General features: G+C 43.0%; 1 protein-coding gene across 1 annotated transcript in view; it reads right to left on the bottom strand.

Moving 5' to 3' along the window:
• SCUBE2 (signal peptide, CUB domain and EGF like domain containing 2) overlaps positions 1–17,370 on the bottom strand; it is a 38,759-nt gene extending 21,389 nt beyond the window's left edge. Inside the window, exons 1-11 of the mRNA XM_021402126.1 lie at positions 17,241–17,370; positions 16,605–16,727; positions 15,220–15,345; positions 12,391–12,525; positions 7,645–7,770; positions 7,150–7,266; positions 6,191–6,280; positions 5,004–5,120; positions 3,887–4,009; positions 2,695–2,811; positions 71–193 (exon numbers count right to left, since the gene is read on the bottom strand). Coding sequence (XP_021257801.1) covers positions 71–193; positions 2,695–2,811; positions 3,887–4,009; positions 5,004–5,120; positions 6,191–6,280; positions 7,150–7,266; positions 7,645–7,770; positions 12,391–12,525; positions 15,220–15,345; positions 16,605–16,727; positions 17,241–17,370 — 1,327 coding nt within the window. The remainder of the gene's footprint in view (positions 1–70; positions 194–2,694; positions 2,812–3,886; positions 4,010–5,003; positions 5,121–6,190; positions 6,281–7,149; positions 7,267–7,644; positions 7,771–12,390; positions 12,526–15,219; positions 15,346–16,604; positions 16,728–17,240) is intronic.

Raw genomic sequence — 17,907 nt, 5'->3', positions numbered from 1 at the left:
TTCAGATCTGTCTACAACCACTTGGCCTTCAGACACATCAGGAGCACTAATGTATTTCCAGGGACCTTACCAACACAATCCTTTTTATTCCAGTGTAATTTGTAGTTAGAGTGGCACAGGCATTCATAGTCTCCCGGTGTATTCACACACAGCTGTTGGCAGCCACCATTGTTGATGCTACATTCATTAATATCTGTAGAGAAAAGGTAAATTAGGTTTAGAAAGTAACCACTAATAAATGCGTAAAAAATATTGCTTAGTAGCGTTTAGAAAAGCTCTTAGGAAACTCATCTTGAAACAGTTTTGTTTTCATGGAAATCTTCCAATGAATGTCAAAATCAATCAAATGTTTTGGGAGAATTGATTCTTAAACCACACATTAGAAAAAATATATCCAGCCTCAGCAACACGTTAACGAATTAACAAAAGGAGAATAAATCAACTCTGCATTGCACTGTATATAATTAATATTTCTATTTTGGAATAATGACAGATAATACAGACAGGATTCACACTGACAGTTCTACAAAGCGTTCAGATAGAGATGTCAATTTCAGAATGCTATTTCATTTCAAGGGGATAAATAACAGCACTGAATCACCACCACCCCCTCTGGCCAACTGGCCAATTTCAGGGGCCTTGCGCAGCTCAGTAATTGCCCATAGAGAAATTACTAACATAACATACTGCTTTTGGTGCACTGTTGTTTGCTGATGCAGAATATAACTTCCATTGTGTAATCCTGAGCTCTGCTGGAATCAGAATGGTAGTTCCCTCCTTTACTACTTCCAGGAAGACTTTTGAACCTTTGGCTGAATTTCTGGGCTGGAAGGGTTGAGATTAGTGACATAAAGTCCATCTGGAGGCCAGTCACCAGCGGTGTACCCCAGGGGTCAATGCTATTTATCCTCTTCATTAAACCTGGATGATGGGACAAGAGTTCACCCCCAGCGACTTGGCAGATGATACAAAACTGGGAGGAGTGGCTGATACACCAGATGGTTGTGCCACTATTCAGAGGGAACTCAACTGGCTAGAGAAATGGGCTGACAGGAATCTCATGAATTTCAACAAAGGGAAATGCAAAGTTCTGTCTCTGCTTCTCAGATCCACTCTGATGCCTGCTTCTCATCTCCAGTAGCTTTATGGTAATTATACATAAAACTACAAAGATGTCACCGTGGAATTCTCAGTCAGTCCCAAAGAGTCCCAGTAAGTTTGGGCAACTAAAGATATCCAGTTCTACATACTTTTCTCAGTGGTAACCAGAGTACTTGTCACTGCTTTCCCCAGTTATTTGTTTTCCCCCCAGATAAATAATCATTTGGAGACAACACTATGAAATAGATTACTAAACTGAGCTGATTTCAGAGTAAATACATGTTACTATCAGAACAAGGATAGCAGGCATAGAAATGAGCAGTCAAGGAATGATGAAAAAAAGAAGGCTACACCTTAAATCTGTACTGCTCCCAAATATACCACAAGATTGGCTCAAATCTTCAGTTTTCATCGACTTTTAGATAGGAATCTGAGACAATGACACCCTGTTATCTCCAGCACTTAATGTCTTCTTCCATATATGTCAGAAGGTGCAACCTCAGTACACTTACCAGCACTGACAACAGCTGGCAAATGCCAGCAAATGGAGGAGTTGTTGTAGTACAAGGATTAATACCCACACAGAAATATGGTACGAAGAGGCAATTAGCACCCAAGAGATATATTACAGTTCCTTTTCCCCAGTGGTGGTCAAAAGAAACTGAATTAGCGTGGAGGAATTTATAAGAAAAGACTTCCTTCGGCAAATAGAACAGTGTTACTCCCTATCCACTCAGAGAGGATTCCCTGTTTACCAGTATAAAACAGTGATGTTGCAGCCCCTTAATCTTCTCCACAGGCTTTTTAGAAGCAGAGGTTAGGACAGATCAGACACAAAGAGACCTCTGAATCGTTATGTCCAAGTACAAGTGTACTCATTTCAGCTCAGAAATAAATAGATCTCACTTAGAACTAAGTAAGCAGAAGCAGTCAGCAAGGTCTTGCCTAAAGCTAATACGAAATAGGCTTATTTCCATTTAGTGTTCAGTTATCCATGCTTCCTTGTGGTAATTCTGTAAGTTTGTCACAGCAACATCAATACCTGACACGTGCTAAGCTTCCGTCTTCCATCTTCCTCTGTTCTTGAACATTTCACATAGGAAAATAGTAAAACGTTTAGGAATACTGCTCTTGGCCAGTGTAAATTAACATCAGCTAGAACCCCAATCTGTATTGTATAATGATCTGACACATACAAAGATAACTCGCATAATTGTAATTCTTGAAATCATCCAGAGAATCCTCTTCTTAAAGTCCTACTCTACTCACTATTCATTGAAGTCAATGAGACTTTTGCGTGTGAAGAATCTGTCAAAATAAATCTTTCACGTCTAGGTGCAAAATGCATCTGTTTATTCTAATAGTCACAGGTGCTTTCTGAAGCCAGCCTAGGAAGGGAAAATCACTTGAGCAAAGACGGAAGTGAGCAGGATTTGTTTTCACTTTCACTGCATCTCGTCATCACAGCGAAGAGTAAAACTTACTGCAAACACTTGATGCACATACACAGGCTCATGTCCTGCACAGACACCAAGCAGACCCGTGGCAACAGTACTCTGCCAGCATAGCCTGTGGTGTGTTTTTGTAACTCACCTCCACAGTGCGTGAAGCCATAGAGAGCGTATCCTTTGTTACACGTACACTCAAACGTGCCTGGATGATTGATGCACGTATGGTCGCATGTCCGTTCAAAAGAGCATTCGTCAATGTCTGCGAGTTTTAAAGGGACACATCAGTATCTTTCAGCCTGACCAGGGAGCGCTTATGAGCTAACAAAGTTGGACAGGAAGATGTGCAGATTTATGTGAACTAAGCAAATTCTTTTAAAGTAAATAACACAACATGGTGAAACAACAACTTTCAAGAGAACGGTTGCTTCGCCAAACAAGCTTTTTCTTGGCAAATAGGAAAACTGTTGCTACATTTTAACAATTACGTTTTAAAATGAATTACTCCTCTTCTTCGTGAGGGGAAAAAAAAAGCTGGCAGAAACCTGTTTAAGAAAAGTCCACGTAGGTCTGTGGAAATAGATTTACCAAGAAAGTTTTGCCTTCACGCTTCCCCAGAGATAAAGTGCGGGCCAAATTCTTAACTCTGCACTAATATGCAGTGCCTGAGTTAAGACTGCTGAACATCACAGAGTGCCTTGAGATAAACCTGAAGAGAGAGGACTGGAACAATTGGGTGATTTGTTCCATGGATCCACTATACCGCACGTCTAGATTTCAATGTCAATTTCCAAAAGCTTCTGAGATCTGTTTTCTCCAGTGAAAACTTTCCTTGGCATTATAACCATTCTGCACACATCCTCTTTGTAAATTACAGTTAGTAAAATTGTCTAATCATGGACCTCATGACCTAAATTGAATGGTAACATGATGACATTTCCATCACTTTCTAGGGCACTAAATGTTTGTTATATTAATCAAGAGCACCTAAAATTCTTGTGACACTACATTATGCATGGACAGAGAGATACTGGCTTTATTTCTCCCTGTAAATTATATTAAGAACATTAATAGTAGGGAGGAAAAAATAAGCATTATCCTCAAAAGGGTATTTTTAATATGATGCTATATCATTACGCCACTAAAAATACCTCCTACAATAGTATCAAGCCAACTGTATTAACTCAACAGCTGTTTCAGAAATTTAAAAAAAATTTTTAAAAAACAAAAACTGAGGAACGGAAATTATTCTGGAGTCCATTATCACCTCATCATTGTAGTATATGTCCAAACCACACCGATTTGTTCTACTTTTATTGCCTCTCCAGCGTACATACCTTGACAAGACTTCTCATCTGTTAATAATTTAAACCCTTTTCTGCAGCTGCAATCAAAACTGCCAACAGTGTTTTTACAGAAATGATCACAGCCTCCGTTATTGGATTGGCACTCGTCAATGTCTGTAACAAAAACAAGCAAACAGATAAACCATGAGTGAGCAGAATACATTCCACATACTTCCACTGTCAGCTCCAGAAAATAGTCACGTTCAGTTGGTGGGGAGAAGCCCAGAAACAGAATCTAATAAATCTATTACAAATCTTGAAGTTAGATCCAGCTCTTAAGAATGACCTCGTCCATTCAGCCTCACGACTGCGTTACAGCTTTCATTCATCTTTTTTCTGTCGGCTACCTTTCAGTACATAAACGCACATAAGACCATTTCCATAAGCTTTGTTTGGAAACACTTAACTTAAATGCTCTCCAACAGCTTTCAGCCCTTTCAGAATTCTCTCAGAATTTCCTCCTACTAAGCCCTGCAGAAATGTGACTCGAGGGACTTCCTGATCTGTCCTTTCCATGCCAACATTAAAATGAGTCTTTTATCTACAGTTAATTGACTCGGGCATGGGGATTCCATCATTTTTTGCCTAGCAGAACATTTAATTACAATCTTAACATTTAATTATAGGAAAATATGTTCCAATATATTACCAAACACCACTTTTTCTCCTTTCCAGTACTCTAATTATCCTTAGAACTGCTTGAACCAGCATTAACTCTACTCAGGCTTCTCTGAACTACACTCTAACATTTACTTACAAATTTCTGTAATACCCACTTGACTGTGGGTAGAGACAATGGGACCATATGCTTCTAAGAACCTACAAACCTACATCTCTGAGCTCTATTCCTTCCAACCCTCACAGATACGCAACGAGGCCATCTTGGAGAGGGGACAGAAAGTGGTGGGTTGGGAGGGGAGAGCAGTGTGCATTTCTGCATATGGTGTACTGGGGTGTTCTCACAAGGAAACTGCATCGCTTCTGGCTGCCGTGCCTCCTAGGATCACATTACAAATACTGGCTTTCCTCCACACGCTGGATTACCTTCATTTGGAGATGAGTATCAGCAAGCTGTTAGTACACACACGTACACAAGTATAAAACCCACCTTTGCATGTCTTCCCATCAAACTGGAGTGTGAATCCAACAGGACAGCTGCAGTGAACTCCGGTAGATGTATCTTTACACGTACGATCGCAGCCACCATTATTAACTGCACATGTTTCTAGCCAACACAAGCAAACAAACAAAAACCGACTAAAATTTGCTGAGGGATATTATAAAGGTAAGAAACATCACATCATACAAGGCACAGTTCCAAGCACACTGATGTTCAACCGCATTTAGCCTAGAGTTCACTCTAAGGGCCTCACTGTGCTCACATCCACACACTGGTCTCCAGAAACATCAAGCAATCACTGATGAATGTCAGTGGGTGTGATTTTTTCCTCATGGAGAAATTCAATGACACATCTTTGCTTCATCCACACTTCCATGTCAGATGCCATTCTGTCAGACTGCCCCTCTGCTGCCATCTGTTGCATAGCAACAAACTGTAATGGGATATTGGTGGGAAGGTTCAGCCTCCTCTGCCATATCACTGACATCCACCTCTGACAATTGTGGGCCAACATGATAAAACAGGAGGCAATACTTTCAGAGCAGCCGTCGTGCACAAGCAACTGCCAAATCTATGTGTTGCCTCAGCTGTGTCCAGTTTTTTGTGGACACTCTGCAGACTGACATATTGCCTCTGGATTTTTCATCACTGAGGCCAGTTCTATTCCATGCACAAGAGTACTCTCAGCTGAAGAGAAGCAAGTGAAACATGGCCCCTCCACAATCACCTGGAACAACCGTAGTACAGAAGGGACTGAGCTGTGCTCCCATAGTGAAGTAGAACCATGGAAACACACAGTACTTTGAGGGTAAGTTCCTGATCTTCCTGCTGACAATCACAAACGATGTACATAGCTTCTTATGCTTTATGTAATAACATTCTGTCCTTAAAAGGTACTACAGCACCTCAAGCAGAATTCACAGAATGGCTTAGGTTGGAAGGGACCTGAAAGATCATCTAGTTTCAATTCCCCCTCCGTGGGCTGGCTGCCACTCAATAGATCAGGCTGCCCAGGGCCCCATTCTTACTGGCCTTTAACACCTCCAGGGACAGAGAATTCAGCTCAGAACTAATTTGGCCACATTGGAAAAAAAAAAAAAAAAAAAAAGAACAGTTACTCAATGTAAAAGGTTTCAGCAGCAAACAGCAAAATTATTTTGGATAAGCACTTTTACCCATGAGTAACCGTCGCTTAACCCGCTTGTCCACATCAGCTCCTGCTGTAGTGTTTCCCTCTGGAATTTCAACAGCAGCCTCTTCCCTCTCTGCAAGGAATGAGAAAAAAGCAGATGAGCAAATATGCCCTGACCAGAAATCTCATATCCATATGCACAGACAAGAAAACGGTGACGTCACACACTGAATTATCAGAGACAGTTGGATCTAATTAGGCAGAAATAAAATATTTACAAGGAAAAAAAAGTAAGGAAGAAAACCATGAAGACCCTTCAGCCAAAGCCATGGGAATATGTGGCTGCTTCCATGCAACTCATGCCTGTTTCAGTATTCTCAAGTTTGGTAAACAGAAAATGCAGTACTGATGTGGTGAACAGTAACAAGATGAAAGAACTAAATGAACAGCCATGAGCTGCTCTGTTACAATCACGCTGTCATCATCTATTACAGACTAACACAAGGACAAGCAGTTATGCCTGAGCTATTGATTTCAATCAACAGGCAACAAAGTCTCCCAGAGACTGGTTTATAGGTCTCAAGTGCTTTCTTTACTGGATAACCGCTTTTCAGAAATTGTCCTTTAATTGAATTCAGAGTTCTGGGGTTTTCATATATGTACTGCTTTGGTTACACTCTCTGGCTCATGCTGTATAAGAAACTTGAACTAGAAATCCTGGAAAGAAGGGAATCTTCTTCGGTTAGTGACAAGCCTTGTGTTTCGAAGGGACCAGCACTAATTACAGGCTGCAGTAGTATGAGGTAGCTACTTACATAGGGAAGCATAAGTTGCCTGGACCCAACCAACTCACTCATGCACTAGCACGTTTTTTAGTTTTGGATTCCTTGGCATTCTCTAGCTCTACTATTAAGAGGAACATTAGTCATGAACACACAGTAATGTCAAACCACTCTTGACTTGGTCATCAGCAAACACTACTCCTCTTCTCTATATACTGACCCAGGCAGGTTTTCCCATCCATATGCATGATGTATTTGGGGTGACATCCACAAATAGGCCCATTATCAGCATCATCACATGTATGTTGACAGCCACCATTTCCATGATTACATGTTACTGGGAAGAAAATATACATTAGACCTCGCAAGTACTTCCAGCATCTTTAAAAGACAGCACCCCATTTTGTCTCCATCTGGCCATCCAATACACCTTCTTATCATGTCCACTTCCTCAAAAACTCTGAGAGTCAAGCAGTGCACTGTTCTCTTGTAGAGCTGAACTTAAATGATGGTACAACTCCCAAACTACATATTCTTTGGCAAATTATAGATTGGTGCAAGAGTGTCCTGCAAAGCTATTGATTCTGGTTTAGCCCCAAAAGCTGTCTTTAGGCGTGTCACACCAGCTTTGCTGTAACATATCAAATCCCAGACCACCGCAAACAGAACACTGTTTACTTTGGAAAACCATAACCATATGCAGAACGTTGCATACAAATGCAGCTTCTCTGGTTCTTGGACAGCTCAAATCCTGGTCGGCATTCACAAGCAACCCCTCCTTTGGGTGTTTCTCTGCAGATGTGGGCACAGCCATGATCTTTATTCATGCAGCTCATGCCTTCTGCAAAACAGAACAAAGGCAAGAGCATCAGCATCCTCAGCATTTCTGTGTGCAGGCAACAAGCAAATAAGATCAGCCCAATATAGACAGCCATCATACGTTACTTCTGGGGAGGCTCCACAGCATTAGGGCAAAAAGCATGAGCTTACATACTAAAAAGGCAGAAAGTCCAATCCTGCAAAGCTAGTGGCCTCAAGGCTTCTCCAGCTGTGATCTTTCCTGTGTCCACGTTCTTTGATTGCAAAGTCAAAAAGCAGCAGTCCTAGGTTTGTGCAGCATCTACGTTCTCATGCAATGCTCTCACTTTATACCAGTGGTTATAAAACCTTCAATAAAAAATGCACAGTGGTTGGTACATGGCAAGTTCAAAGCCTAAAGTGAAGGTCTTAATTATCCAATTAAAATGAAGACTCGTCAGACACAGGAACGTCATAAGATGTCAGACAAATCATAGAATCATTTGAGTTGGAAGGGACACTTAAAGGCCATCTAGTCCAACTCCCCTGCAACGAACAGGGACACCTGCAGTTAGATCAGGTGCTCCGAGCCCCATCCAGCCTGAGCTTGAATGTCTCCAAGGACGGGGCATCCAACCACCTCTCTGGGCAACCTGTGCCAGTGCCTCACTACCCTTACTGTAAGAATCTTTTTTCCTATATCCATTTTAAATCTCCCCTTCTTTAGTTTGAAACTATTTCCCCTAGTCCTTTCACAACAGATCCTGCTAAACAGTCCGTCCCCTTCTTTCTTATAGCCTCACTTTAGATACTGAAAGGCCGCTATCAGGTCTCCTCCATCATTCCCACTTCAATCACTAGCCTACACAGCTGATTCCCAAAGCCAAGGACCATCAGCAATGACCAAGTGGTGAGCAGGCAGACATGCAAGCTGTACCTACGCTGTATGGCAATTTTTTTTTCCGTCAACTCTTAATTTCTTTTTCCCCGATTTCAACAAAACCTTTCTAAATAATCCCACTGGGGATTATCACACCATTTTGTATTTCTGCACACCTCTCAGTGGGACACTGATTTGGTGCACAGTATCTGCTGAAACCCAAAGAAGCAGCAAGGTGACACTAGTGGCTTTCTTCTTCCTGGTGCACCTCATAAAAACATCACATCATTTTTGTCTCTGATAGTTACAAGCTCTTCATGCTCCACCACTCAGTGACTGCCACAGTGTCTTGTATGGCCCCTGCAAAAATGTAGAGTCAATTAAACAGATAGAAATGGTTCCTAGAATTAATGTAAAGGTTTATTTCACCTTAGCTGTGGTTCAGCTAAACCAATGCCATGGTCATTGGCAAGGCAGTATCATAATTTGTATGCCCACAATTTAAAATACACAGCTACTAGCTGCTTTATCAGAACACCACGGTTTTGCCGAAGCCTTTGCTATTGCTACAAAACTGGAAAAGGAAACAGAACGCTCTCCTTGGGTATACTGTGAACACACCTTTTCTATCAAGTGCATTGAATGCTCTGCCTTGGTGCATTTAGCAAGACAACACGTTACACCCAAGTGCTCTCTTTCTTCTTGGCAGGAACACCTCATTTGAAAAGACTCTGTGCCACATACTCCAGCTCCCAGGGCTTATCCCTCTGCCAGTCTGCTCCCACGTCAACTCAAAGAACTCCAACTGAAGTGAGCAACAATCAGAGAAATGAAAGCTGTGACTACGCTGCTAAAAAGGGGCAGCACCACATCCTATATATTTTTGAAACTTCCACAGAGCTTTTTGCAGGCTCACTGATAAATGAAAATAAAACCACTGTATTGGCAAGCAGAGGTCAGCTCCTTGTCATTACCTCATTACTTCAGTTAGGTCCTTGCTTGGCACACAACCAACTACAGCACCCTTTCTCTGTTAAGAAAGCTTTAAGTAACAAAAGAATGGATGTTGCAGAGCCTGGATTATTCTGCTCTACTGGCTTTTTGATTCCTTTCCCACAGCGAGAACTCTTAGAGGCCTAACGAGACAATGACACTTAAATCCTGCAGCACACAGACACAGCCCAAGGAGCCCACATGAAAGCTGCCATCCACTAATGTGCTGTCATTCAAGAAATGGGACAATTCATGAGACCACAAATTAGCCTCATTAACTCTTGTGTTTTTGTGACATTTCTCTTCTTAAACATGCAGTATGATTTGGTCCATTAGCTCAGCGTTGTCAGAACACATTAAGAGAATTAGCAGCTTAATTTCTGTTAACAAAGTTGTTGTCATCATTTGGTTTGGAATTTTTTGGTTTTGCCTCAATTGATCTACCAAGGAGGAAACTGTTTAAGTAGGTAGTTCAGAAAAGTTCACTGATATCAGACAAATGGTTTAAATGCTGAAGTGGGGATTGCTCATTTCTGCAGAACTGCTAGCAGAGTTCAATCAGGCCTCCACAGAAAGCTAGAAATGCACTTTCCAAACCAGCACACATTTTAATATCAGAGTGTCCATTGTGGAACAAGGTACGTGCCCAAATCCACCAAAATCTAGCTGATCTGAAAGAGAGCATTTTATAGAGGAGAAATACATCCACACCTCCTAGCATTTAGTATCAATCTGCTGCACATTTCCAAAGGTGGTAGAAAAGTTCACCTTCCATCTGACCCCAGTTTACAAGGATCTATAACAGAAACGTACAACTCCAAGCACTGTTTGACAGCAGACTCCATCACAGATGCACAGTCTTCCAGGTCACATGGTTCCAGAGCTGTTCTTATGTCACACTGTGGTCTAGTCCCACACTAGAGAGAAATGCTAGACCAACACAATCATACCAGGTGAAAATCAACTTGAATGAATTATCAAACTCTCCTCTGATAGCTACCTGACCTTGAGTTCCATGTCACAGTCCTGGAATAGGTGACACGGAACCCAGGAGATAAGAACAAATAAAATCAGAAGGGTATGTGTGCCTGAGGCTTCCTAATTATCCTGGTCCTTAGAAGAAATGCAGCAGCCTCAAGCCTCAGTATTTCTTCAATCTACAGTTCACTCGTTTTCCAGTATTGCAGACCACTAAGAAGAGTGTGCACTCTTAACTGGGCTCAGAGACAGGGAAGGAGATACTGACTTATATTACAGATAAGAAATAAAACTAAATAGGTGGGCTAGGCAGTAGGTGGCAAATGTTGTTTAGATCAATGCTGCGACGTCTCAAGAGAGGACTAATAAAGGATATGCACTGACAGATAAATACACAAGGCAGAGACTTAGCAACGGGTGGCAAAGGAGAGAACAAAGTGAGGGGAGAGATACAGCAGTTAGATTTGGTTTACAGCAGACCTGCCCACCCAAGAGAAAAAATAGTGGGGAATTCCATGGAGAGCTCCTTCATAGTAGCGCAGGAAGGGGCAGGGGGTAAACAGTCACAGAGTTATGACCTGAAAAAAGTTTTAAGAACCAAAAAAAACACTTCTGTATTTCAGTATCAAGAATTCCAAAGGTACAATTCTTAACGACAGGAAATACTATTGCTGTTAGCTCAAGAGAGTAGATTATACTCAAGAAGCAGCAAATAAGAAGAGTTGGATGCTTTTCCTCTCTTGGCATCGGACAAGATGAGGAGTTAAAGCAACTGATTTTCATTCTTGGATTCATCATCAACGCACACAAACATACACCATTGCTAGCAAACACAGAAACGTGAAGGGAAAAGCCTTGCCCTGCCACTGCAGCCTGCTGCTCTGAGCAATGGCCTGAGAAATCGCCCTGTATCAGCCGACCTCCATGAGACCAACCCTGGTACCAGAAAAGCTGATAATACAAATTCAAACAAAAGATCAATTCTGCTACGTCAGATGACAGCCATCTCAATGCATGCATCTCTGGATGGCCATATATGTCTATAAAGGCTGATCTCTTCAGTATGGGGATTTTTAAAGTGAGATTTGTTTATTCATGCTCAGATTCCTCTTATAGTCATGCCAACGATAAGCCTTAGATTAAAGAAAGCTTTGCAGCCTTAAATACTTCTGAGCAAGATACTCACCATACAGTTCAATGGACAAATCCCCGATCTGAGCAACCACTTTAAAGTATTCCTCAAGGGCATCCAAAATAATTTTGTTCAACCCGATATCTAATTAGACATCCAAGGCTCTCTGATCTCTCAAAGGTCGCTTCATAAAGGCTTTACTCAAAACAAAGAACAAGATTTGAATACCTTTGGGGCTGACAAACTATAAATCTCCTAGCCAAAACCTAAACACTATACAGGGAATCTAAAAGGTACCTAGGGGTAATGTAGGTATTGGAACCAAAGTGGAAATGGTCAGAGCTCACTGTTCTTCAGTTTGTTGCCACTCCCTGTATCAGGATGTAGTTCAGCTACACAACTAAGCATAAAGTACACTAGGAGTACAGTAGTACTGCCTTTTAGAGCCACAACATGCAGACATACAGATGGGATCAAAGGGACAGAAGGGATATGAAGTGCCTTCAAAGTCACTTAGAAGATCCTGACACTCTGTTCTTTTTAAAAGGAATTAGGACTTCAAGACCCTTCTCAGCCTTGAAAAATTCAAACTCAAAGTATTTTTGAAGCTGCTGTAGAGACTTTGGAGTGAACTTTTGTCAAAAACTCCTGCTTGGTGCCTGAAGGGAAGCAGCCAGTACCTTCCGAGCGGTGGATGCATGTGTGCTGGTTGTCACTGAGAAAGAAGCCTTCCTTACAGCGACACTCATAGCTCCCCACGGTGTTGACGCAAATATGCTGGCAGCCACCGTTATTGAACATGCATTCATCTGTATCTGAAAGACAGAGAAAGAGATCAGATTTGTACCTGTCCTGTAGCAATCAGAGAATTCTTTAGGTTAGAACAGACCACTAAGTCCAACCCTAACCCACTCCCACCGTGCCCATGTCCCTCAGTGCCACATCTCCACGGTTCTTGAACACTTCCAGGGACGGTGATTCCACTGCCTCCCTGGGCAGCCTGTGCCAGTGCCTCACCACTCTTTCAGAGAAGAAATCTTTCCTAATATCCAACTGGAACCTCCCCGGTGCAACTGAAGGCCATTAACACCAGGCAGCTAAGACAATTTAGACCAGCCTGTTGTTTCGGCACCATTGCAAAAGTATATTTTTGCTCCTCCTCTTCCCCTGCTTGCAAGTTTGCCCAGTCAGTCACCATGCTCCCAGAAATCCCGGCCAAGCAAACCAACAGCAGAGCAGTTTTGGGGCAGTCAGAAGCAAAGTACCACCACAGCTCCATATTCCATAGGGAATGTACACTTTGTCTTGGAGCAGCTACAGGAGCTACTAAGAAAATTAGCACGTTTATGTCTAGTCTGAGCACCCATGCATAGTTCTGTCTGTGTAGGACACAATTTCAGCTCCAAACCTGTGCAAGCAGCATAAGGTAGTTTTCAATAAAATCCTCATTCTGATGCAAAGGTGGAACAAAATCAAACACCAACTCCAAAATCAATTTGGCTTAAATATAAAACCTGCCTCCTCTTCTTCCTTACCTTCACTCTAGCTACAAGTCACTCATCACATCAGTTCTGACACTCAGTTTGATCTGTTATCCTCCTCCCTCAACCCTAGGTTATTAGCTTACCATCAAGGAGTTGTTGTGTTGCCTAACCACAGTCAAGGACAAAAAAAGCACATGCCCTGGAAATAGGTTGAACATTGATTTTAAACTACACTGAATTTCAACAATACTAGAGAACATAGAAACACTCTATTTGTAAGATAACAAAGAGAAACAAAGAGCAGAAAAACCTTCTGAACAACAGGATGTTCATAAAAACTCCAGATCTTCAGCATTTAATCCTTTAGTTGCTGCAGACTTTTGTAACCTCTACTAGTAAAAAAAAATAAATAATTAAAAATTCCTATCCCAATTTCCAGAGATGCCAGTTTGAACAAGAAGCAAAAATGCTCAGTATCTTAATTAAAAAAAAAAAAAAACCAAAAAAAAACACGAATAAGGCAAAGCATTGCTTAGGGAAAGCACTGATTCCATCTGTAAGTTCCTATGGAATACCATGTTTGCTCCCCGTTCTGTTCATTGTTCCTGTGATAATAGCACAATGTTTTTAATTTAACACTTCGGTATTTCTGGCATAAAACAGCTGCCTTCCAAAAAAAAAAAAAAGGAGAAAGAGAAAGGCTTTTAGTAAGAAGCATAATGTAGCATTACAGCAGATTTAATTTCTACTGAAGGCAGTGAGTAAGCCAATTGGATGCAAAAGAATGTGACCTGCTCATAGCTACAACAGTGGCTGACATATGCCTATCACAGAGAAGCAGAGTATTCTAGAGCTCTACAGTGACGTGAATGTGCAAACAATCATGAATAAACAGCCACCATAAGCCTTCAGTACCACAGTTTTGAACTCCAGCAGATGTTTCTGTCTTACAGGCTTTGGAAAGCTTACAAAATATCATCTCTTTCCAACAAGTAATTGTCTATTTGGCTAAAACCCAGGAACACAGCTGAGATCTTCAAAAATGAGGGTGAGAGGGGAACGACCATGGTGTGAACAAAGTAAATAAACAGATTAAGAGAAGATGTGATCCAATTTGCTGCATGCCAAAATATTTATTTAAAGTTTACATCACATCTCAAAAATTGGCTGGTCAGTGCTGAAAACTTCATTGTATGTCAGTGGCATTCTATTTTGAAAAGTCTGCCACGCAATACTGAGCAGCTTCCCAGCAATGTAACAGGTGGTAGATTTTGGTCTAAGTTATGCCTGTGCCCTACTGATCCCAAACAAGTCAGCTGAAGCATGTTCTAGAATGGCACCCTTTGGTGCCACTGTAAGAGGCAAAGCGTTAGTGCGCATTCAGCCCTCCCTGGTAACCTCATCTGAACTCCGGTGTGTTTACACAAAGGCGCCAGAGAAAAATAAGACGTCCTTCCTAATATGTTAAAGCATCAGCAGATACTTTGCTTCCCTCTCTGCTTTCTTTAGTGAAATACTTGGAATTTGGCAACTTCATTCTCTGCTCAGCTTACACTCTAACAAAGTCAATCTGTGGTTTTTCAGTAGGTAAAGCTCAACACAATCCCACTGGAGACTCCAGAGCTTTTCTAATGTCGCCCACGGATGGTCTGAGCCCCTTCTGATGTGCCCTTAACCGGTGGGAAATAACCCAGTCAAGCCAACTGCAGTCTTAAAATCACGCTGTGGGAGCAAGTTTCCTAAGATTGATGTTGGCATGGAATTCTGCCAGGGAACATCCATGCATGGTGTGCAGCAGGAGAGAGAAACTTAGCAAAAAAAAAAAGGAGAAAGAGCATGAGAGAAGAGAGAGTTGCAGACTTAGTAGGCACCAGTGCTAGTAAGGCTTTGTAAGCCCTCGATCTGTGAGCACCATTCTCCACCAGCCAAGCTGATGAAGCGCAGCAGGTCACCACCACCTGCTCAGGATGCAGTTACTGTTACCTTAGCATCCTCAGACTCCATGTTCATGAGTACACTCCTTACCCAGGCAGTTGTGGCCATCGTGAGCCAGCATAAAGCCATCGTAGCAGGTACAGCGGTAATTCCCCGGGATGTTGAAGCACTCGTGGACACAGCCTCCATTGAAGTCGTTATCACATTCATCAATGTCTAGCGAATAAAGCAAAAGTCGGTATGATGGATGTGTTATAGACAGTTTGTGATGAGACCATGTAAATGTCAACATCAACTGCTGCCCCAAACGGTCATTGTCTTGCAAATAGACCATACTTAACGCGTTACATGCTGAACGTTTGCAAAACGTGACAAAATACCCTGCAGTTTCTGTGTGGATTTATCTTATAGCCCAAGATTTTAAGGCTGCTGATTAAACAACAAACTAGTGGTAAGACCAAGCGACAGTGCGAGGTTAAAAGCCGTGTAACTGGCTCTCTTTGATTTTGTAATGAAGAAATAGAGAAGGTATTTTGATTTTAGGATTATCCTGAAGAATAAATCATCCTCCTCACTTTAAGATACAATTTTTTAATTTTCTATTTTGTCCTCTTAGGAATATCTCACATTTTCACATGTAACATCATCGTAAGTTTTAGTAATCTCATCTTTACAAGGCTGCCTGATGAAGGGATGGCATAAAGCTCCATCTGAAGGCCCTCTGAACAGTCAGAGGCTGTGTTCTGGGCTCTCTGCAACAGGCAGGAGTAGGATGAGACGATCAAAGGGTGACAGTACGCAAGTAAAAGTCAGAACACTTGTATCAACAGATTGCTCTCATGCCCCATCATGGCAGAACTCAAGTTGACTGACAGCTCATATGGACACCTCATACAGTTATTCTGGGGAACTCTGTGCTGAAGGGCATCGCTCACACCAAAATCTTTAAAGTATTCAAAATCCAAATATGTTAACACGCATTTAACATGGATGATTTGCTTCAGAACAGCAAAATTTATAAAAGAAGATGTGCCACAATGTGGGAGACCACAGCAAATTGTTCATAATATACCTATGTTCTGCCTCTGCTGCTGGCAGGAAGCGTTTCTCACACATTCATGTATCACAGTGCTCCTTTCCCCTCTTGTCACGGTTCAGCTACAAATAAACTCTGAAGGAGCCCCATATACTTCACCGCAGCCAGCGTAGGTGAGGGAAGCAAGGTGCTGACCATGCACAGTTGTACGTGGGACCTCCAGAACATTTTTAATGGAAGTGAGAGTGTTGCCCCAGCATCTCTGGCTGATACTTGCCTTTGTCTTCACAGAGAGATGTGGTTCCTGCTTTGGAGCTCCCACCTGCACAGGGAACTTAGACTTGCTGGTGCTATCAGCTCAGTAAAATACCTCAGGATCTTACAGGGAGGGAAAGGGATGCCACTGCTGACACAGAGCACAGAGGTTCTGTGACATTACCTTCACATTTCTTCCCCTCACCGGTGTAGCCCACTTTGCACATGCACTTGTACAGCTTGGGGGTGTTCTGGCAAATGGCATCTGGGTGGCAGTCATCGAGCCCCAGGGCGCACTCATCCACGTCTGTGAAGAGACAGCAGGGTCAGCGGGTGCCAGGGATGGGGAAGGGGGCATGCACCCTGCACGCATCGCAGGCCATGCGGTGTCAGGCTGCAAGCATGCATACATGCACGTGTTTGCAACCAGAGGCAGAAGCATGCAGAGACTGTATCCAACCTTACATATGTATGCTGGCTGTACCTGGGTATGAATGTATCTGTGAGCAACTCAGGTCAGCCTGTACTAAGCTTTCGTATCCATGGATAAACACATATACACTGGTCTGTTATGAGCAGGGACCTCTGTGAGGTTTAGCTGACAGTTCCGCAGAGATTCTACAGAGAGCAGGAGCAGCTATGGCTGTGTCTCTCTCTTCATGGAGCAGTGGAGAACAGGAGGAGCACAGTTACCCTCCTGGGTACCAAACACAGTCGCCGGAGGAGCTCTGACACATCCATGCCATTGCCCTCAGGAAGCCACTGACCTCAAATCGATGGGAGGACTTTACAGAACTGAGTGGCACCGACCCCAGCGCACTGGCAGACCGACTTACCATTGAACTGATGTACAAGCTACTATCAGTGTCAACCTTTTTAAATACAAAAGCAGTGTCTGTGAGCAGCACCGCCGTCGCCCGGCAGCCATCAGAGCACGGCAACGCCAACATCCGCGTGGGAGCTTCGGGGCAGAGGAAATAGGGAGAGAGAGAAACACGGACAGGAGCAAGTCCTGGGGATGGAGAAGCACAGACAGGAGGAGAGGAAGAGCCGTTACGGACAGCAGAGACGTCGGCTCCACTCGGCAGAAGAGAAGTCAGACGCACACAGGAGGCTTCCAGCAGCCGGCACAGAGGGAGAGCTGCAGCAGGAGCACCCGCGCACCCCACGCAGATTAGAGAGCGGCTGCCGAAGCAGCGGGATGGGCTGCAGAATATCAGCAGAAGGTGATTCCTTCCGCAGCCAACCCACTTCTACAGGGGGATCGCTTTCTAGCTGGAAATTTCAGCCAACACCTCTCCCGTTTACAATCACAGCATTCATCTCTCTCTCTTTCATTTGCAGTCACGGAACACGCCTGTAGGTACCGCAGCGCTGCCAACTTCTGGAAGCGCTCGTTAACCCCTCGCGGAGTCGGGCAGCGCGCAGCGGGGCAAAGCGCGGCGGCAGCGCTCCGCGGGCTCAGGTGCGCACAGCGCAGAACGCGG

The sequence above is a fragment of the Numida meleagris genome, chromosome 6 (assembly GCF_002078875.1).
Source record: "Numida meleagris isolate 19003 breed g44 Domestic line chromosome 6, NumMel1.0, whole genome shotgun sequence".
NCBI classification, from domain to species: domain Eukaryota; kingdom Metazoa; phylum Chordata; class Aves; order Galliformes; family Numididae; genus Numida; species Numida meleagris.
The sequence above is the reverse complement of the archived record's forward strand: the minus strand, read 5'-3'. Positions and strand labels throughout refer to the sequence as shown.